Source organism: Micromys minutus (genome assembly GCF_963924665.1).
Source record: "Micromys minutus genome assembly, chromosome: 17".
NCBI classification, from domain to species: Eukaryota; Metazoa; Chordata; class Mammalia; order Rodentia; family Muridae; genus Micromys; species Micromys minutus.
Window position 1 is genome coordinate 19084738 of NC_137952.1, and position 21993 is coordinate 19106730.

General features: G+C 35.1%; 2 protein-coding genes across 6 annotated transcripts in view; one reads left to right on the forward strand and one right to left on the reverse strand.

Annotated features, from left to right (window-relative positions):
• Positions 1-21993, reverse strand: part of ANO3 (anoctamin 3) — a gene marked incomplete at both ends in the record, with an annotated part of 320161 nt that overhangs the window by 52370 nt on the left and 245798 nt on the right. For all 3 annotated transcript variants that reach the window (XM_080930913.1, XM_080930914.1, XM_080930912.1), the window contains one exon: positions 15676-15736. In XM_080930913.1, the coding sequence (XP_080787039.1) occupies positions 15676-15736 (61 nt within the window). The remainder of the gene's footprint in view (positions 1-15675; positions 15737-21993) is intronic.
• On the forward strand, positions 1683-16635 carry MUC15 (mucin 15, cell surface associated). Of its 3 annotated transcripts, none has more exons than XM_080930916.1 (4): positions 1683-1809; positions 9061-9788; positions 11639-11788; positions 14264-16635. In XM_080930916.1, exons 2-4 carry the CDS (start codon positions 9098-9100, stop codon positions 14422-14424), a joined length of 1002 nt encoding a protein of 333 aa, XP_080787042.1. In that variant the 5' UTR covers positions 1683-1809; positions 9061-9097; the 3' UTR covers positions 14425-16635. The 3 variants fall into 3 exon arrangements, with proteins under 3 accessions (XP_080787042.1, XP_080787041.1, XP_080787043.1); XM_080930915.1 differs by lacking the exon at positions 1683-1809 and adding an exon at positions 2918-3042; XM_080930917.1 differs by lacking the exon at positions 1683-1809 and adding an exon at positions 2918-3042 and having other exon boundaries at positions 14319-14419.

Consider the following 21993-nt stretch of genomic DNA (forward strand, 5'->3'; position numbering starts at 1 on the left):
ATCCATCCACCCACCCACCTATCTATCTATCTATAATTTATTTACCTGTCTATTATCTATCAAATTATTTACTCATATCTTCACGTGAATCAAAGTTTCTGGTTACAACCAAATAAACTTAATAACAAGAGAGGCATTCGATTAATATATACCTTCCATTTTTGTTTATATACATGATTATGATGAGTGTTTAAATAGGGCTTGTCTTTAACATGCATTCTAATAAGCTCGTTATGGTTGTAGGAAGGCAGTGATGATAAACAGTCTGAGTTCTTATCTAACATCTTGAGGAAGGTGTTGGGGTAACTTTGACAGTGCAGTGAGAGTAGAGAGATGGAACATAAGAGATTTGCAGTGTTCCTGCCTCTAAGCAGCTATAATTACTACTGTGAAGTCAGCAATGAGTAATGGTGTTTCCATGGATGCCTAGGAGAATGTCTAGGGATTGGGGACACCCAGTGCTGTTAGTTTATACTCCATTCCTTGAGTTCACATAGAGAATATTCCCATCCTTGGTAAATTCTTCTTCTAGTAACGTGATAACCTAAAGATAATCAATTGATCTCTATTTAGCCATCACTCAGCAATCAGTATTTGAGTTTAACTTACTTTTATTCATGCCAGTGAAGACACAGCTTAAATATCCTTTGAGTTTATACATTTTAGGAGTTTCATTTCTAACTAAACTCTGGGCCAGCCTTTCGGCTTCTGAAATTTTAAAACTATAGAATTACCTCATTTTCTCCCTTGAAACCAAATAAGTGGATAGTTATAAAGTTTCAGTTATTACTTTAGCCATTGGAAATCTCACTCTTTGTATAGCAGAAAACAAGTGTAAACCCCAGATATATTAGGCAGGAGAGACTGATACCACGGCCCAAATATTCTCCCTTTGATAAGACATTGAAGGAGGCAAACAAAAGTATTACAATTTGTTATTAACTCAAGAATTTAAGTATGAACTAGGCACTCCAGAAATCTACACTAATGAGCTGAAAAGCAAATAGAACACTGAATCGAAGCTACTTGGGACATTCTCGTGTAAGCCTTGGTGATTCCCTGGAGGTTGAAAGTCACCAACAACCTCAATTTAGTACTGGTCATTATTTCTATAGTAACCCCCTCTACAGAGTTCTCATGAACTGACTGTGTATAGATGACTTTCTATAACATCAACTTCACTACACTTCAGGACAGTTCCTGAATACTGACCCCTATGAATTTTTTGCATTTAGGTTTAAGGCCCCAAATGGCCACTGTATGGAAGGACTGAAGAATTTGTTTTTGTTTCAGCATTGTAATAACTTTGGGCTGGCATAGAGAAATAGGTGTGGAGCGTGACTCACTGGAGTTTCCTTACTTGAAAAGAGGTACCCAGCAAGTTCCAAGCTTTCTTAATACACCAGAGGATGCTACCACCCTTCCCCTTCAAGGAATAAGCAACCCCCTTTTTCCTACTGCTGCAGAGAACAAGCCTATCTCAAAATCAGTCAAAGTAACCTATGAAAACTAGAGGGCTGGACTTTCTTCAGACCTGAGTGAGGTGATATCCTGTTGCTTGTAGCTGAGAGGCAGGTCAGTCAGGTTCTTCGCTGCTCTATTACACAAGCAAGATACTACCAGCCAGCCAGCCAGCCAGTGGGCTAGCCCCACCCAATTTTGTTTCTCTTGCATCTACCTGCCTGTAACCTGCACAATGCCACACTGTCACACTTAAGCCACTTGCTTTTACAAGTGCTGGGGACTTACTGCAGCCAGGCTGACTGTGCTAGTTTATTCCTCATCTGTAAACACCTGTTAGTTCTAAAGGTAAGTGTGTGTATCTTTGGCTCCTCTCTCTCTCTCTCTCTCTCTCTCTCTCTCTCTCTCTCTCTCTCTCTCTGTGTGTGTGTGTGTGTGTGTGTCTGTGGCCTAAGCTTTTGACAGAACAGTCAGGCAAGTAGCTACAGAAACTCTGGTATAAACAAGCCATACCTAGAGGCATGCCAAAATTGCTCACTGACTAAACAGGCAGAAAAGTCCTTTTAAGTGTAAACAGAATTTCCTTCGGTAAAGTCTTAGTGGAGCCACTGAAGTGTTTCAATTGGAACTGGTGGCAGGAACATGCCAAATAGCTCTAAATTATGCATTTAGGCCTAACGTTTCTTTCTTAAGTGTAATATCATTTTGGGAGAAAGTTATATTTACATGCAATAAATACAAGCTTTTATACATCACTTTCAACGGAGTTCTTAACTAAAGACTTAAAAGCTGTACATTTCATTATTTTATCTAGCATGCTTGTTTGGCATTTCCAGACGTTTTAGTTTTAGTTTTAGAAGGCTGCCTCACTCACAGAAGGCCTCCTGTGGAATGGGGATTTAGGTAGGATTTGCAAGAGCTGTTTTCAGTTTGCTGCCCTGACCTACTTTCTCTTTGATTCATAGAGGCTGTTTCTAAAGACAGTGAAATGTGATAGTCTAAAACCTCCTGCTTGGGAATTTGGATTCAGAATATAACTTTTGAACACACATTCTTTCTAAGCTTTGTAGTCAGCCACCTACTTTCTCAAAGTCGTGAAATTCATGACTGGACTCCCAAAATAGCAGGCAGGATGTCATTCTCTCTTTTTTTCTTAATTTATGTTTATCTGAAACTTTTAATAGAATGATAGATAATCTTTAGGGAATTTCTCTTAAGAAAACAATTTCATTCTATTTCTCTTAATCAAATAAAAATGAGTACATATATACATATGAGGAGAGAGAGAGAGAGAGAGAGAGAGAGAGAGAGAGAGAGAGAGAGAGAGAGAGAATTTGAGTAGAAATAAAATTTCAGACTTTACATGCTTCTAAATCTTTCTATAATAAGAGAGTTCTAGAACATAATTTCTTATGTTCTTATTAATGCAGCTCTAGAGAAGATACTCAATGCTGACCAAAATCGCAAAGACTATTCAAAATACTCAAGTACTCAAGTTCTGCCTGGAACATTAACTACATGGATGACTGAGCTTTTAGTGACAAAAATAGACAAATAAATAAAGCCATCTACAGTGGGAAGGTGAGGCCCAGGACAAGAAGCCATCAAAAGTAATTGGGCAAAGTGGGTCTATCCCTCTTAGAGATTCACCACAAGAACAGTGTATAATGTCTTCCACATACCTAAGCTAATTTTGTTACTTACAACTCTTTTGTTTTTGATTGAGTTAAAAATGAATTTCTCTTGCATGAGTTTACAGCCAGACATAGCCCAGGTGCTTCCTTATTCTTAAAGCTTGGATAAGTAATATAACTCATTTACAAAGGGAGGCCCAGCAGAAGAATGACATTATACAATTAAGAACAATCAAAATAAAGCACAGTAATCAGGTTTGCCTTCATGGATAACACACACACACACACACACACACACACACACACACACACACATACACACACACATGTATATATATATAGTATTATAATATTCTATTATATAGAATATATATATATTCTCCCAGTGTTAACTAGCTCTCCCTGAAGCTATAGCCATGGGAAGCCCTCCAACAGTATTAACACTAAAGAAGGAGAGAAAAGGTAGAAAACACAGTTCATCCTCCCTGTGGAAGAATTATTCAAAAACTCAGATTATACTCTTTGAAATTATATTTCAACTGTTGTTAAATTTAAAAAAAACTGTAAAAATGTATTAATTTCTAGATGCTTGGAATATGTACCTAAGGTATCACAGTTTCCCTCAGAGTTTTGTCTTTCTGTTTCACATCTAGTAATTCTAGTCTTAGATTTTCAAGCTTGTGATGAATACAAGTCTATTTTTGTGACACTTCCTAAACTTCTTAGATGCTAAAATTCCTTAGATGCTAAGCTCTCAACATTATTCCTACCAAGGTGCAAGGCGAGGCAAAACCACAGGAGAAAATATCTTGATTTTTCTCTCTCTAAATATTTCTCCTTTCTCTCAGTTCTTCCCTTTCTTTCCATTATATATGACATCTGGCTGGCAGATGAACTCGGGCAAAATCAAGCCAGCAAAACTAACTCTGTATTGCATAGATATACAACATTGTTTAAATTCTCGAAATGGAGAGAGGCTCAGAGGAAAGCGAAAGTTAGAAAATGGAAATTGGATCCGCTGTCTTCTGAAGGTTCCTATCCTCCTTATCACTTTCTCGTACTATTCATAGTGTGCATTCTCGAATTCAGTGGGCTCCAACTTAGCCTGAGCCACACAGTCCTTCCTTTTGGAAAATGTCAGAGCTAGAGTTTTGAAAACCTGAAAGCTTAAGTTTTAGGCTTCTTCTATTCCTGTAAGATGAAATGTACCTGACTAAGATATATTATATCGTAACCCTAAAGGCCAGGGAGGAATAACAAATGCACATAATGTCAGGATTATAGGTCTGAATTGGTCTTTGCAATGCTGTCGCCACGGCTGTATTAATTTCTGAATTAACTACCTTGCGTTCAGACATATCTGCTCCTTCATTCTAAATCTTTTTCTGGGAGATAAATTATAGGCAGTCAAACTGGTTTGGCTAATTTGACATATTGATACCCCGATTTTCAGGTTACAGTCAAAAGTGAGGTGAAGGAGAGAGAGATACCCTTGGTGGGGCGGTGTTGCAGGCAAGGTGAACCTGGTACAGTAATGCGCACTGTGTTGGCGGGTGGTATAAGGATTCTTTTACAGGAGGGGGTGAAAGCTCTGGGATATATTCCTAATGTGACCCTGAAAGAAAATTAGGCCTTCTGGCTTCTAATGACCAAAATTTTAGAACCTAAATAGAGAGAATGTAAACCTAGTGACAGTGACACAATAAAGATTGAGAGCTGGGCCCTGTGCTGTGCCTGCAGCAAAGCACAGTCAGCAGGTGAAAAGAAACACAACTCTGTGTTCCATGATCTGTCAGATTCCCTGGAAAAAGATACCTGGGGGGATACAGGTAACTCTACCCAACTAAACTGCATTTCAATGTACCTACTGTGTAAGGCCCTACCTGAATGGAATATTTACCAGCTATAGGCCCAGGGGGAAATAAATCTCTTTGGTTTCCTTCATCTAAATCATACAAGACTCCATACACAAAGTTGTTAGAGGTTTTTATGTTACAATAAAAATATATTCATCATATTGGAGGAGCACTTAAGGTATGTGCTTTGCAGTATTTTTAGAATGGCTTAAACCCTTCAATTTAAAAGTTGTGTTAAAATAAAATGATGGTGGGAAGGGGTCTACAAGGACAGAAAGCTATTTTGTAATTGCTCTACAGAATACAGTTGGGCTTGCATATTCATGACCAACATGGCCATGCATTTAACAACTAAAGGTTTATTCCTACACTGGTTTAACTTGGTTGTGAGTCATTGAACACCTTGTTGATACTCTTTAAAAATTTTTTATTGCTATTTTATTTATGTTTTGAACATTATACCCCTTTCTTGTTTCCCCTCTGAAAATACCCCATTCCGTTGCCTGCCTCCACAAGGGTGCTCCATTACACACCCACCCACCCACCTACCCATTCCTACCCCACCACCCTAGCATTCCCCTATGCTAGGGATCAAGCCTTCACAAAACAAAGAGCTTCCCCTTCCACTGATGCCAGACAAGGCCACTTTCTTGATATTCTTTATGCCTCTACTTACTTATTTGTATTTGTGATTACAAATCTTGTTCTGTCTGATTGTTTTATAATGATTTGATATAAAACAAGTCTCTAACAAATATGCAATTATTATATAATTTATAATATATTAATTATAATAATAAAAATTTCTGATTATGTTAACAACCTTATGACTTAAACCACTTGTATTGATTTGAACTGAAATATATATATTTCAGTTATATATATATATTATATATGTGAAAGAATTACCACAAATGTAAACATTTCTATAATTCCTGTGTGGAAACAGAATATGATAAGCACATGAGAACTCCTTAAATGTACAGCACCCTCTTCCCACATATATCCATCTGGTCTCTTGTCTTCTAACAGGGAGCTGTGGCTGTTTTGAACTTTATACATGTGGGAATACATAATATGCATCAATTTTAGGCTTTGCATTATGTTGATGATAATCATATTGTTTCATAAAATATTAAGATGCTAAATTTCACTGTACAAATAAGCCAGGGTTTGTTGTTCAATTGGTTACTGGTGGATTTCTGCCAGAAACTCAAAAGTAATATGCCCATGAGTATTCTTGCATGTCTACTTGCCTTATATTTAAAGACTTTTCTTAAATTATTAGAACAGGGAAGAAAAATGGTATATTCCACTGAAACTTTTTGAGTGGAAGACACTGCACTGGTTTTTAAAAGCTTTTGGTGAAAGCAGTAAATGACAGTGTAATGCAGATATGCTAAATTAGGACAGATCAGAAGCCATTGAAAGACTACAGGCAAGGGTTCAAGAAATGGCTCACTGGAAAGCACTGGTTGCTTTTCTGGAGTACCAGGACTCCTTTCCCAGCACCCACACAGTGGCTCAGAGCTTTCTGTAAGTCTAAACCCAGAGAAACTGATACCCCCTTCTGACATCCACGGGTGTCAGACACACATTTGGTATACATGCATGAACTCAGGCAAATCCTCATGTGCATAAAATAAAAATCAGACTTTAAAAGAAGTATGAAAAATACAGAACCTTTATGTTTATCAATTTAACTTGCTCCATTTTCCTTGGTCAAGTTGGAATTTTTTTAGTGAGAAATAAGACGTAGTTTGAGGAGCACCAAATTATCTCTCAGATTTTATTATTTGGAGAGATTGTTTGAAATGCTGTCTCATGTATCCTGCTGTATACAATTTTAAAATATTCATAGCATGTTTCTTCTCTTTGTTTATTTGGTTTTAATACACTAAAGCTAAGTAGATATCTACCCTCTGTGTTATTATTTCTACTTCCCAATCAATAACCCTGAATTACAGTTTACTACATGCCATCTGGGATGCTAATAATGCCAATTGGCCAGCCCTCATGGCATGTTTTCATATCTCACCTACCCCATGGCATCCTTTCCTCCATCCACCTTCTTCTTCCCCCTTGTGGTCCTCCTTACAAGCCCACCAATCTCTGTCCTGTCCAGCTATAGGCTCTGGGCATCTTTATTCAACTAATAATTCTAAATTAAGGAGCAAGGTCCTATAGCATTATTTTGTGTACATTGAGGTCCTCTTGTCCCTGGGGCAATCAGGCCTTAGGGGCCAGTATTTAGCATAACTACACATAGCAAAAGTCCAAACCTCAATAGTTACCCAGACTGGCTTTGACATATGTAGTGAGAATCACCTTGAGCTTCTGATGCTGTTATTTTTCCCCTTCTTTTTCACAGTTCAAGAATACAGGCACACACTAGCTTGTTTGGCTTATGCAATGGTGGTATGAAATGCATGATTTCTGCACGCTGCACAAGCACTTTAACAACTAAGCACCAATCTCACCTCCAGGATAATATTTCTTAAATACAAAAAAAAAAATGCAGCTGAACATACTTTATTGTTTAGCATCTTGCTTGTCCTCTTCTATTTATTTTATTTTCTATTATTAGTCATATAATAATCATTATATGATTATTATACGAGTCATATAAACTGAGTCTCGGTTTCTTTATCTAGATAAAGGACATAACACAAGCTGTTCCTATCTCAAGATACCACAGCATCAAGTACAATGATATTATAGACTTTGTAATCTCTAAGATACTAATACAGTGGTTTTTGATCTTTATAGTGCCAAGACCCTTTAATACAGTTCCTCACGTTGTAATGACCCTCCAACCATTAAATTATTTCTATTGCTACTTCATAACTATAATTTTGCTATTGTTATGAATTGTAATGTAAATATCTGTGATTTTCTGTTGTCTTAGGCCACACTGGAAAGGGTCATTTGATGTTTAAAGAGGTCATTATTACCAACACTGTATTGCAGAGATAGTGTGACCATTTAATTGGTGTGAATTAAGTGCTTACTTTAGGCCACATAGTGTTCTGAATATTTCTTCATGTACTGTTTGAGTTAGTTTAAAATAATACTGTAAAACAGTTTAGTTATTTTGATAATATATTAACAAATTATAATAATGATGACTCTATAGGTTATTTGTGACAGAAACCAGAATTTTAATAAATACCTTCTTTAATGTTTTCCTTATTTCCTTGACCCGTTAAGAGTTAGGGAACGCCCACACCTAAGCACAATGCTGTGTATTAGTTAGGTCACTATCATGATTTTGTTACCTAACTATGCTATAATCTACCTACATCAAAGTTTTTATACACACCCTCAACCATACTCTTCATTTGTTGTAACATAGATGTTATTTCAACTTCAATTAATTGAAAGTAAAATGAATAAAATGTACTCAGGATTTTTGGCCTAGGACAACTGGAAAACACAGATATTGACATTATAATTTGGAACAGTAGAAAAATTAAAGTTATGAAGTAGCAACAAAAGCAATGTTACGGTTGGTGGGTTACCACAGCATGAGCGACTATTAAATGCCTCACATTGGGAATGTTGAGACCTCTGTTCTAATGTCACAGGAATTACAGTTTGCACTAGCATTGTACTTGATACATCTGACAATGGCATATATATTTTGTGGCCGATCAGTAAATCATAGATCAGTAGATTAGTACAGTCGTTTACACTACCAGAATTTAAAGCCACATCTCAGAAAAGAACATTATCTCTGAGAGTTTAAAGAAACCAGACAGCTCTGCATGTCCTATAATTACAATACATAAAAATTATTTTGTAGCTTATGCATATGTGTATATATTAATAAGTATATGTTCAAATTGTTCCAAGCTCGGTGACCTTTTAACAAGCAGATTGTAATTTGGCAAGGTTATTTTCTGGCATTTTCCTAGGAGGAAATATTATATAGAAAATCGGACTTAGTGGAACCTGTTTAAATCTACAATCCATCCAAAACCAACTTAATATTACAAGAAAAATATCATCACCTCAATATTATTTCTACATTCTCCCCTTTAGTAATAAGGATACATAGAAAAATGCAGAATGCTCTTATAATTCAAATGACTGTTACTTTCTTACAGATTCATCATACTAAAATCAATATCAACGACGTCTACTATGTTGACCTTAGCCAAAATTGTGTTGATTTCAAGTCTGTTCATTTCGTTACCTTTTGGGAGACCTCAGAAACAAAACCTAAGAAGAAATGTAACTCAGCACACTATAGAAGATGCAAAAACAATGAGAGACGAGTCCATTCATTTGGAAAGAGGCATAAATGTCCCTTCAGAGAATAGAAGTGACATCTCCAATCTCATGGTGACAGCTCCTTCTCTTTTGAATTTAAATTTATCCACAACCTACAAAACAACAAATTTCAGCAGAAACTGGCCAACAGCTAGCTCAGTTGAGAGTCCAAGACCCCCCTTCACATTTTCTGTTCCTCCCTTGACTCAGGGCTTTGTTTCCAAGTTGCCCTTGAACTCATCCACAGCGGATATAAATCCTTTACAGGTGTCAGAACATTCCAATTCTACACATTCCCCATCACCAGAAAACTTTACCTGGTCTTTGGACAATGACACAATGAGAAGTCCAGAAGATAATTCCAGTACAGTCAACCTCTTGCCTCCACCTGCAAAGACCACACCTGTGACCCCTTTCACAGCTGAACCTACTGGATGGCTTTCCACAAACAATGACAGCTTCGCTGGTTTTACCCCATATCAAGAAAAAACAACTTTGCAGCCTACCTCAAAATATACCAATAATTCAATACTTTTCCCCAATTCATCGAACACCCCCAAAGGTATACATATATATATATAGATATAGACATAGGCAGAGATATAACTTTCTGGTTATTTAAGACTGACTCTCCAGAGAAGTCATATAAATTAAATCCAAGGGGTGCCATTCTAAGGAAAGGCAGGTGATTGTAGCTGTATAGTTCATTCTTATTGTAAGGGATAAACAGTAAAAATTGTGACTCAGTTTTAGAATTTAAATGAGCTTAGTTCCCAGCAGGTGGAAATATGGGAAGACAGGGGGACGAAAGGTTGTGATGGTAAGTAAAATCCTGACTGAGGCATCTGGTGACATTTTCCACTGACTCTCTAAAGACAATGTGGCCTTTTGATACTTTCATGAATATTATGCAAATAACCTTTAAAACATATGCATGTGAGCTTAAAACACTGAACAAAATGGGTGCTTTTATAGATTACCTGACCCCACACACAGGGGCTCAAGGAAAATAACAGAGGATCTACACTCTACGAGTTACTTAGACAAGGTTGCCACAAGAAAAAAAATCTTTAACTTTTAGTTTAATATCTAATTTAATATATAATATCTTGACAAAATATTATATAAATATATATAGATTCATTTAGAGATTATGTCAAATTTAAAGATACAAAATAGGAAGTCTATCAATGGTTATATAATGTAGCCATTAAGTTTAATTTCCTTCACGTCTAGCCCTATGCTTGTATGCCTGAAGCAATTTGTTTTTAATTAAAAAACCCACTGTTTTATTAACCTAGTTCTTTCACATACATTTTCAGAGGTTACATTAGTTATAATGTATAATTATATATGTGCATTGGCATTTATAACCTGGTGTCAGCATATGGAAATGTTTTAACATTCGAAGTCTAAGTTTTACTAAATAACTGATGACATGTGTATACATATGCTCTTACTTTGGCTTTAAATTTAATACATCACATAATTCATGTATACTCTGTTATTACATTCGAAAGAATATTTAAAACTATATTTGCTTTTGTCTAAACTCCATAAATAAATCTTATGAATACTGAGCACTAACCCATACCATAGCTCTTTTATCAGAATTGTTACTTTTATATCAAAGCACTTTTTATTCCAAATGAATTAATTTCATTAGGAATGGCTTTAGAGTACCTAAGAAAAACTTTATCTACCTAATTAGTGAATTTCTCAAGACATTTAAAACAGCAATTGGTATTCATAAGACAAAGGGTTGTAGTACTTTAATGATTACTTAACTTTCAGTCAACTATTCCACAAAAGGGCATCACATAGCATAATTTTGTAGTTTCTTGAGAGCTGAGGTATAAGTAGGCATTGGAAACATCTTGCTTTGTTTTGCTTTTGTCCTTTACTTGATTAGTTCGCTCAGTTTGTAATGTATTATACCAAGAAACATTGCACCTTCTTTCGTTACCTTTTTGGCATTTTTGTGGTTGTATTCCTTATTACTCATATACTGTTTTGTGTTTGTATCTGGTGTCTGTGTATTGAATTATTAAATAAAGTTAAAGTTCACTTGAATTTTAAGTTTTCCCATAGATTAGGGGTTTGTAAAAAAAAAACTTTATGATATAAATATATTATTAGTTACTGAAATTACATCTTCTATAAAATACAGCACTTTAGTAACTTTAGAGATAATCAGTGATAATAAATTATAAATAAAAAGATTTAATTTTTTTCAAAGTGAATGTATATGTACAATTTTTTAATGAATTCTAGCACCATATAATAAGGTACATACAGAGATATACTGTTGCCATTATCTAATTTAAAACACTCAAATCATTTGTATGTCTCTTTGAATATGAATAATCATTGTTTCATTTATTAGCTGAATCTTTTGCTCTTTTCTTCTAGAGAATAAGAACACAGGTATAGTGTTTGGAGCCATTTTAGGAGCTATCCTGGGTGTTTCACTGCTTAGCCTTGTTGGCTACTTATTATGTGGACAAAGAAAAACAGATTCATTTTCCCATCGGCGACTTTATGATGACAGAAACGAACCAGGTAAGAACTTCTTTCAGACCATCACCAACATGCAATAGATTTTGTATGTGACATCATGCTCTCTAGGAAGGTGTTGGAGTGTCATATGAGACAGACGAGGTTTATTTAGAGCAATTTTCACTTCATCAAGAAAAATTTCACTATTTGTGACATTTAAAAGCCTTTGGAGTTGTTGCTCATTGTATCAAAACTGGATTTAAATAGTGTTTCTAGAATCCAAACATATGTATAAAATTTGAAGACAGTGATATGAAATTCACTCTGAAATTCACTGTGGCTCTGAAATTTGCAGGTAAATGGAACTAGAAAAAAATCATCCTGAGTGAGATATCCCAGACCCAGAAAAACAAATATGATCAGCCAACATCCTCCTGTAGATAGGAAAAACTATAGAGCCACACCAGACATTATGCAGAAAGTTAAAGATCGCAGAACTCTCAATCCTAAGCGGGATCAAATTCCTCCTCTCAGAGCTCAGGGAGTCTCATGGAAAAGATCATAAGCCTGAGAGGATAGAGGGCACCAATAAACCAAAGCCCTGTGTATCAGCATGATTAGAGGTCATATGACTCCCCTCAGGGCCTCAAAGGTCCCCTGTGTATATTATATGGCTTCCAGTTTAGTGTTTTAATGAGATGCCTGAGTATGCAAACAAGTGGGTTCCCGATTATTGTGCCTTATTGTGGGCTCTTTTTCTTCTGTTTTGTCTAGTTCTAATGTGTTAATTTTTGTTTTACATTTTATTTTATTATTGTTCCAAAAAACAAAACAAAACAAACAAACAAAACAGGAAATGGGCAAAAATGTGTCTCTGAAACACAGGATCTGGAAGCTTCCATATGTGCACAGATAAAGGACTTCAGCCTATTTCAGAAATTTGTCACTCTTAAAGCCAGACAGGGCTTGAGTGATAGGTCAATAGACATAGTTTCTGTCTAAATATCACAACCAGAGTTCAGATCCTTAGATCCCATGAAAACTTTTGGTGAGTTGGTAACTTCAGCACTTGTAGGGTTGAGAAGGGGGCACTTCAGACAAAGTGACTAGTGATGTTTTTAACTATGAGACCATGTTTCAATCTCATATATATATATATATATATATATATATATATATATATATATATATATATACATACATATATATATATACACATATATATATATATATAATGAGATTAAAAGGGCAAAATAATATCTGTAATAGAAACTGATGAACAAAAAGCAAAGAGTTTGATATATATTATTCAAATGTAAGTTAAATGAAATTACTACAGATGCTTGACTCCTCTCATGCTCTATGAGGAGAAGGCCAGTTTTCTTTCATGTACAAAGATTTCTAACATTATACAAAATAGGTACCTGCCTCTAATAGACTCACTAGTGAATTTGTATTTGAGTTGTGTTGATATGTTACACATATTAAAAATCAGATCTACTTACTGTAAATGTAGAAGAATTCTGTTTATAGCTTTCTACTAATCCATATTTTAAAGGTGATATCTTTCAAAGTGAAACATAATTATAAAATTATATATATATTTATATATTTATTATTAATTATTAAATATATTTGAATATTTTAAATTGTATATTACATTATCAATAATTTATAATTATATAAAATATGTATTAATAAAAGTTTTCATTAAGCGCATATTATACACAATTGCGTTGTCAGTTTTTACAATCTCCGTCGTTGTGATTGCTGATTAGAGGAACAATTCAATTATGAGACACCTCTTCAAAGACCCAGAGTTCCGGGTAGGCAAGTTTGTAAGTCGATAGCTTAAGGAGTAGTTAGGCAACATAACACTTACAGGAATAATTGAACCACTAACTTAATTAGTACTTACTTCTTTGTTGCAGCACTTTAAAATACCTAACTTTTTTCTGAAAATATATACTCTAGCTCATTAAGAAAGTATCTACCTTTGCTAAAAGTGAAACTACTCCCTCCCCATCATCTATCAGAGTGTATCGAGGGGTTACTTGATCTATCAGAATGAGGCATACTTTCAGACATTTTTTTACTTCCTTCTATATGATCACAGAGTTGACTATCAAGGTGTTAAAATAAGCAATAAATAATGGTGTTTTACTAACTGTCCTCACTTAAAAAATAATTTTTCTACTAAAAGATTATGAACAAAAATGCAAATGTCAATTAGTTACATTTATATTTTCAAGTGTTGAGTATTGGTATGCTTTGTTGAGGTGCTTTTCTTAATTTCTTAATTTTGTGTTCAATTTAGAATTTTAGATCTACCTCTGTTCTCTTACTCATAAAAATAAATGTGGAAGGCAAAAATCTACCTATCTAAAATTTCAAAATAATGTCTGAAAGCCAATACAGAAGTACCTGCTCATCACCTAGAACAATTCCTAAAGTCTAGTAATGTAACCAGGTGGCTGAGCATGCATCATTTAGACTAGCACCATCAAACAAGTCTGTTGATTTTGCTGTTTTTTTCAGTTCTGCGATTAGACAATGCACCAGAACCTTATGATGTCAATTTTGGAAATTCTAGTTACTACAACCCAGCTGTGAGTGATTCATCCATGCCAGAAGGGAGAGAGAATGTGCATGATAGCATTCCCATGGATGCTATACCACCACTTCGCACCTCCATATAGAACTAGGGGAAAGATGGCTGCGGAGGGCAAGAGTTCATCTCCATCTGACCTGTCATCATTCAAGAGGCTCTGCAAGATCACTGCTGTGCTGCTTGCACAGGGAATATTGTAGAAGCAGGAGTTGTGCAGAAAAAGCAGGGTGGATCCAACATCTAACGACATTCTTTTCTTACTGTCTTCAGCTGAGCTGAAGCAGGTGTTATATAACCAAAGTTTGTATTTTGGTTTATTTTCCAAGGAAACCTTTGGGGAATAAGGTAAAATTAAAGCACATCACCATGGTAGCGCCTACTGATAACAATGACTGTTCTTCACACAAACTGGGGACCCAAACTAAATTTTCTTTAAATAGTTTGTTTTTAAACAAGAAGCCAGAGTTAACTCTTCATTCCTGTTGTCTATAACCCAGGACAAGAGAATATCACAAACATATTTGGGGGGACATAGTTTGGATGATAATTTTTTGCTTATTTGTTTCAAAGTCAGAAATGTGATATGGAAAATTTCTGTTCCTGGGAAAATAAGGCAACAAGAACGAAAATCTTGTCTTCTAATACATTTCCCTCTTCTACAATAGCGCACATGGTCAGTCCCTTCAGCCTGCAAGTTGACAATGGGGGCATTTAACAGGGCCACAGGAAGAAAACTGACTCTACCAGGAAAGTGATATCTTCTGTGAAAGTCCTCAATGTTTCAAGCAACTTCAGCTTGCATGAGTAGACATCAGATTTCAGTAAATTAGGCATCTTAGAATCTCAATTGGAAACATGAGGAAAAGGCCGAGGAATGTACTTGAACATAGTCAATACAAATTTAACTTGTTAGCTAGAAAAAGAATATGCAGTACATTGTACATGTTTGTTTATTCATATGTGAAATGTCTGTCCCTCTAAAGGCATGAAGCACTGGGCAAAACAGCAAAAGCAGTTAGCAAGCAAATGAATCATTATTGGAACAAGTAATGATGCAAGAGATAAATTCTGGTTTTAGTTTGTTTTTGATCAACACCTGTTTTTGACAGTCTGAGCCTCAAGATAAGAGGATTAAATAGAGTTAAATTCTCAAGGAGTCAATGTATGAACAAAGCCAATACTATCTTAAAGGTTTTATTGCTGAATCAATACATGTTATAAGTGGCACTTGCATGTGCACGTGTGTGTGTGTGTGTGTGTGTTTCTGTGTGTGTGTGTAGCACAGAAACATTATTAGAAAGCCAGAGTTGTAAAATGAATAATGAAATAAAATACTCACCCCATATTGCCATAAAAATAGCGAAGAAAACTGTCCCTCCATTATCAAACAAATATGTTACCTTAATAGAGAAAATAGAAACATTAATCATACTAACAGTTGAACTAAAGTAGAAGTAATTCTTTGCATTAGGTACTATGGTTTCTCTCTTGGTTCTATCACAGTGTTGCCCAGTCTATTAACCTGGGACCTTCACTGGTCTTCCAGTAGTTTTTGTAATTTCCTCAGAGGAAGAGTTGAGGAAACAACAGATCTTTTCTTTCTTCCCTCTCATTCCTTTGTACCCTACTTACTTTTCTTTTGGCTTTTAAGTTGTTCTAGATTCCCAAGGAAGCCATTTTGCAGTATATCCGAACACACTAACACTGAAATGTAGGAAGTTAGTGTGTAAGTTAAAACATAAGTTTTGTTTCATGTTGTTTTCTTTTGAGGAAAGTACCCAGAACAGGAAAGTTATAAAACAGAACTCTGGTAGTGAGCAAGATTCTAAAATCAAAAGCTGTCATAGTAATTCCTGATCTTTCATATCTTGCAAAATGTGCCATCGATCTAGTAGTGATTTATTTCATGTAGATGGTTTCATATTAAGTTGTTTGAAGACTTTTAATAAATCATTAAACATATTTTTAATCAGCTGTTAACCTTATATATAGCTTGTTAAAGAATGCGAAGTTACTCAATGTTATAGAATATAATTTTTAGAATTACAAGGATTGATAGATTTTAATAAAATTCAGATTTAATAAGTCTGATTTATTGATGCTTCTTTCTATTTGCACAACACCTTGCCCTCCAAAATTAGTAAAAGTCAACACTTGGCATACACAGAAATACTATAGAAATAACATTCAACCTCTGAATGTCCATGAGGGATAAGTTGCAAGAACTTCTGTGGCAACCTAGAACTGCACACTGTACCAAGCTTACTTAATAAAGATAAATTGTGTTTTTGTTTGTGTATGTGTGTGTCTCTCTCTGTGTGTGATTCACGATGAGGAATTAATCATAGTAGCCAAAGATAGGATGGGGGGAATAACACGGCATATTGTAAATCACATATGAATGTGGACTTCCTCCCTTACTCACCCTATTTGTGTAGATGATGGGAAAAGGTGTGTCTATATCTTTGGATGAAGTGAGTTGACTGAAGGAATCCTTGTGAGGTTGCAGTAGCTATGCAGCAAGACTTACTAGACTGCAAGTACTCTGATACTGGCAAGATATATCTGCTGCCTGAGGGATTCTGTAAAGGAGGCAGGTGGGTATTATATCATACATGGATATGCAAATAGATGATTCTCATGCCAGGCAAGATATGATGAAACAGAGTGTAAAACCTATAAGTAATTCATTACTGGATTCTGCCATTTAATATTTTCAAGGGTCAGTTTACCAGAGGTAAATAAAATCATGCAAAATGAAGCTGCTAATAAGGAAGGAGAGTGCATAGAGAAACTGAGACTTATTATTTCCCAAGGAGGATAAAGCAAATTATAGTTTAAAAGACATCCTTACAAGGGATGTTGGTGTAGAATGCATCCCTCTTACTCGTTCTATAGTCAAGAGGGTTCATAAAGGAAACATTACAATCACATTAACGTATCTTTAAACTTTAGCCTATTTAAAGCCTTATGCAGGGTGCTTAGCTCAGTAGAAGAGAGCTTGTCTAGAATGCATAGGCAAGCCCTGGTTCATATCCCCAGCCTAGTGCAGAAAAGAAACAAGATTGTAGTACAAGATATCCTCCATGGTTCTAAAATATTTATTCTGGTGTAGGCTGGAGATTTCTAAAACTATTATATGTCACATTTTAGAATAATCGTTATGGACAGCAGAGACAAGGCTCATAAAAATTTCCCCCACAGAGCTCATAAAATTACACCCAGCAGGAGAATCCAGTCTGTTCCTAGGGGCATCCAGCAGGGTGAGCTGAGCTGTCTCAGTAGCCGAACAGCTGTCAGTTTCCCATTTTAAACAGCCTCTCCAAGTGCTACAGAGGCTTTACCTTGAGGAGTTAAAGGTCACCAAGAAATGCGGTCTCCCCCTGATTCAGAGACAGCCATACTTTGAGAAAACTGGAAGTAACAAAAGCAACACAAAACAAAACAAAAACCATGCTCTGTGGTTGGAATTGGTCACAGTTTCTGCAGTGCTTGCTTCTAACATGACTTTCATTATTCTTCAATTTTTTTCTCCTATAAACCTTCCATGCATGTTTGAGCTCAAAGTTGAATATTAATAGTTTAGAATCAATTAATTACAGTGGATCTTTAATACTCACATATACATATTTTACTTGTGGGTCATATACATGTAACCAGAGATGAAACTAATATGCAGAGCAGAGAATACTTCAAAACATGAAGTAAACTAAAATATAAGAATGTAAAAATAGTTTTGTTATATTTACAACGTACTAAGAGATGAGAGGTGTTAAGATATTAAAGTTCACAAGGTAAACAATTAGACTGTGACTATAGCTGATTACTAGTTACCATATGATAGCGGCAGAAATGATGATGCTTTTAAAGTTAAAGTGGAGAATACTAGGAGAGGATAATTAAACACATTGGAGTCAAGATTAGGTCTGAGGTAATTGGTGGGGAAAAATGGGCATTTTTATGTCTAACACCAAAGACTGTTTACTACATCAAAGAAAATGTCAGATGAAATTTTTAAAAATTCAAGGAGCATAACAGACTAAAAGCAACAGAGGCTTGTTCTTCTTTATGATCACTTTTTAATTAGAAAATAGCTAGCTTGCCTTCATGACCAAAAAGATGTGTGAACACTCATTTTATTTTACATTGTTGGTGTGCAGAGTGTAAGGTAAGAAGGGGAGGCTGACTGAACAGCATCATCTCCATGGTGGTTGCTGTCTGATTTAGCTTTGTAAGCTAAGCATGGTTAGCCATTGATGAATGTGGAATTTGTTTAAGGGCATCCACTTCCTAGGAGATTGGAAACTTGAGTCTGTGTCTCCTCTGCTATAGCTATTGAATCTCTTCTTACACAGCTTAGTGGGTTTGGAACAGCATGATGCCCTGATACTGAAGCACTCATAAATCCCGACTACAGTAAATGAGCAAGGATCTTCTGAGCGAATCCAATCATACAGGCCAGGCTATTAATGAAGACATACTTGTAAGGGAAGTGGGATTCATGCTAGGATGGAATTGTTTCTCACTGCTTAACTGTTAACCTTTTGGTAAGAGAAATAATGATTAATAGTCTATATTCAATATAACTTGATGCAACATACACCAATGTAAATGTAGTAACTTAGTTTAGTGCTTGTCTACACAACCAGTGCTTGACTCAACTGGTACATTTCTATGTCTTATCATTGATTCTAAATTATTAAATACTAGGATATACAGATATGTGTGTATGGGAGAGAGAGAGAGAGAGAGAGAGAGAGAGAGAGAGAGAGAGAGAGAGAGAATCACAGACTATTGGAATTTCTTAAATGAAAGTCTATTTTGGAGCAGGGTTACAGTTGAAGTATAGTTTGGGTCACATATAAGTATTGAATGAATGTTTTCTAAAGAGGTAAAGTTCAATAATCATAGGAGAAAAAAAGGAATGGGGTTAAAGGATTGAGATGTTTTTGCAATTACACAAAGTATTTAGTGCCTATATTTAATTATTTAACTTTTGAGAACACTTCTGGCATCATGAATTGATAGTAGAGTTTTATCTTGAAGAAAATGCTGGTGCGCGTGCGCGCGCGCACACACACACACACACACACACACACACACACACACACACACACATATATATATATATATATATGCAACTTTTAGCATATGATAAAATCAATTTTACATGCAAATACATGTGCATTTTAAAAATAAAGTATGGTAGTATATAATTGTTTTTCTCCATAGTCTCAGGAATTGATGGATTCCATAAGGAACTATACTGATGTTGCACAGTGTCCTGTATCTAGTGATATAAATCTAGACTGCCTAACACATAAAGTGTGTGTTCATTTTCCTCTATCAATTATAGAATAATTGTAAAATTATAGGTGTAAAACATGTAGCTATATTTAGTGTTAGCTGGAAAATGCAGGACTTTAAATACTTTGCACAAATGGGACTTATTTCTAGTGTTGTTGCATGGGACAGTATTTTATTTTGTATGTTGCCTCTTATACATTCCTTATAATATTTCAAGGGAATTCTAAACTGTATCTTCACGAGTATCTCCTATATTCATATTGCATATTAGCAAAGTCTTCTCAGATTTAAACTTTCTTGAGTATATTCTTCATTTTTTAACTCCCTCTTATATGGATATTTTTCTTTAGTGTTAGTCTTGCCATTATTAGAATATTCCAAGAAATTGGGAAGAAAGAGAAGCAACATACATCTGGACCTTTAATATCCCTAAAGCTAATCATATTCTGTAATTTAATGACATTTCATACTTCAAAACAGACTGACTTGTACATGTGTATATCCACCTATTTATCTACCTATCTGCCTTAAAATATCTAATTCATGTCATCCTTATGTTCTGTACTGGAATTATTTAAAAATGATGTGAAAATATAGTTGCAAAACTCAATACATATGTCTTAGTCTGTATCATCTTTGTTGGATCATCTCAAACTCAAACTCAAAAGCAAACATGTTTAGGGGGAATTACAAAGTGGTTTTTATGCTGATTATTCAAGATAAAAAAAATCAGAAGCTAACAAAACAAAACAAAAAAAATCATGCTCAATCCTTACACACCAAGACAACGTTGACTAATTCCGGGTTACATCCTGTTTTACATGTACTTTTTGCTCATTATAACTAGTAAGACCTTAATGCAGAGTATCAAACCTTAAAAAAAAAAAGAAAAAAAAAAAAAAAAAAAAAAGCCAAGCACTGACACAATTGTATTTGTATACATTTATGCAAAAATGTTTAAATTTTTTTCTTTTATCTTTGTTTTTTAAAATAAAGTTTAAAAAAACATAAGGTCCTGGAACAGAAGAGTTCTCAAATGACAAAACCTAAGAAGTTAAAAATGGAGCACAGTAAAATTAATTCTATTTGCCTGCATGGTTGGTTGCTTCTATCATTAAGTAGAACTCAGAGTGCACAAAAGAGTTTGTTAATTACAATATACAAATCAGACTTAAAAAAAACAATTTACAAAGATTGATACACGGAGGCTCAGTGACTGTGTGGAAAAATTCTAGGACATGAACACCAAAAGACAGAATCTATAATGTAGTTCAACCAATTTGAAAACAGTTTATTTAGCTGTTTCGCAAAGGTCATTATGGATAGTGTTTGACTACTCAATTTTAAGATAGTGGAGTGGAAGTGCAGCATGACTTCAATGTTTAGAGCTGGAGACTCTGAGCAGTGATTACGACTGGATGAGTCATGAGATAAGTCCAGCCTGTATGATAGAACTTTTGAAATTCTTACCCTGTCTGTCTCAGCATATGGTGTCTGTTCTGCATTACATTAGAACTCTGTCAGCAAGGAGACCTTTGGCATATGATACCCTGGAATATCATACCTCCATATTCATGAACTACCATAACCTGCACTTCTTAAATGGGTCACTAGCTTCAGGCAAATCACTATAATAAGAAACTGGATTAATGAAAATCTAACAATAATGATATCACATATGCTGACCCTTCTTCTTCTAGATATTGACCGAAGAGAAATAACAATTGTCGGTCAGAAGACATAGAAAGCAGTGCTTTTAGAAGCTTTGTTTAAAATTGGAAATGCATCAATGTATAAACAACAGGCTTTGATATAAAGAAAATGATATAATATCCTCAATAATGAAGAATGTTCTGATCAGAAAAAGAATTAATATTTAATGCCATATACATGCATTAACACACATGTATGTTTATCCGTGGCAGACCATTGTAATTGGTTACCTAAATAGATGATTTGTATGGGGTGTGTGTGGGAGAGCTGTGGAGAATGTGGGGACAAGAGATGAAGGCATGAAGCAGCCTTGAGGAGCCAGGCATACCCTACCCATTATCTTCATTGTAGTGATGTGCTTCACAGATGCATATACATAACAAAATGCATTATTTTTACTGTTCCCATGTGTGTAATCTAGTCTACTACATAATTATTTTTCAATAGATCTCTTTTGAAAATAAAAACTGTAAGAACTAGTGTTTTTTTTTTTTTTTAACATCTGTGTTCACCCAGAAATGTTTAGAAATTATGTAATGTGGTAATATAAAGTTCTTATTTATTTCTCTGAGATATGGCTTTCTCTTCACGAATTTAAAATTTCTTCAGATATTTTGGATAGATAACAATATGGAAC

What these genes read in the sequence shown, in the direction of transcription:
- MUC15 (XM_080930916.1), top strand. Translation starts at nt 9,098, where the DNA reads ATGTTGACCTTAGCCAAAATTGTGTTGATTTCAAGTCTGTTCATTTCG. An exon ending in TTCATCGAACACCCCCAAAG is followed by an intron (nt 9,789 to 11,638) that starts GTATACATATAT and finishes CTTTTCTTCTAG; the next exon opens with AGAATAAGAACACAGGTATA. An exon ending in TGATGACAGAAACGAACCAG is followed by an intron (nt 11,789 to 14,263) that starts GTAAGAACTTCT and finishes TGTTTTTTTCAG; the next exon opens with TTCTGCGATTAGACAATGCA.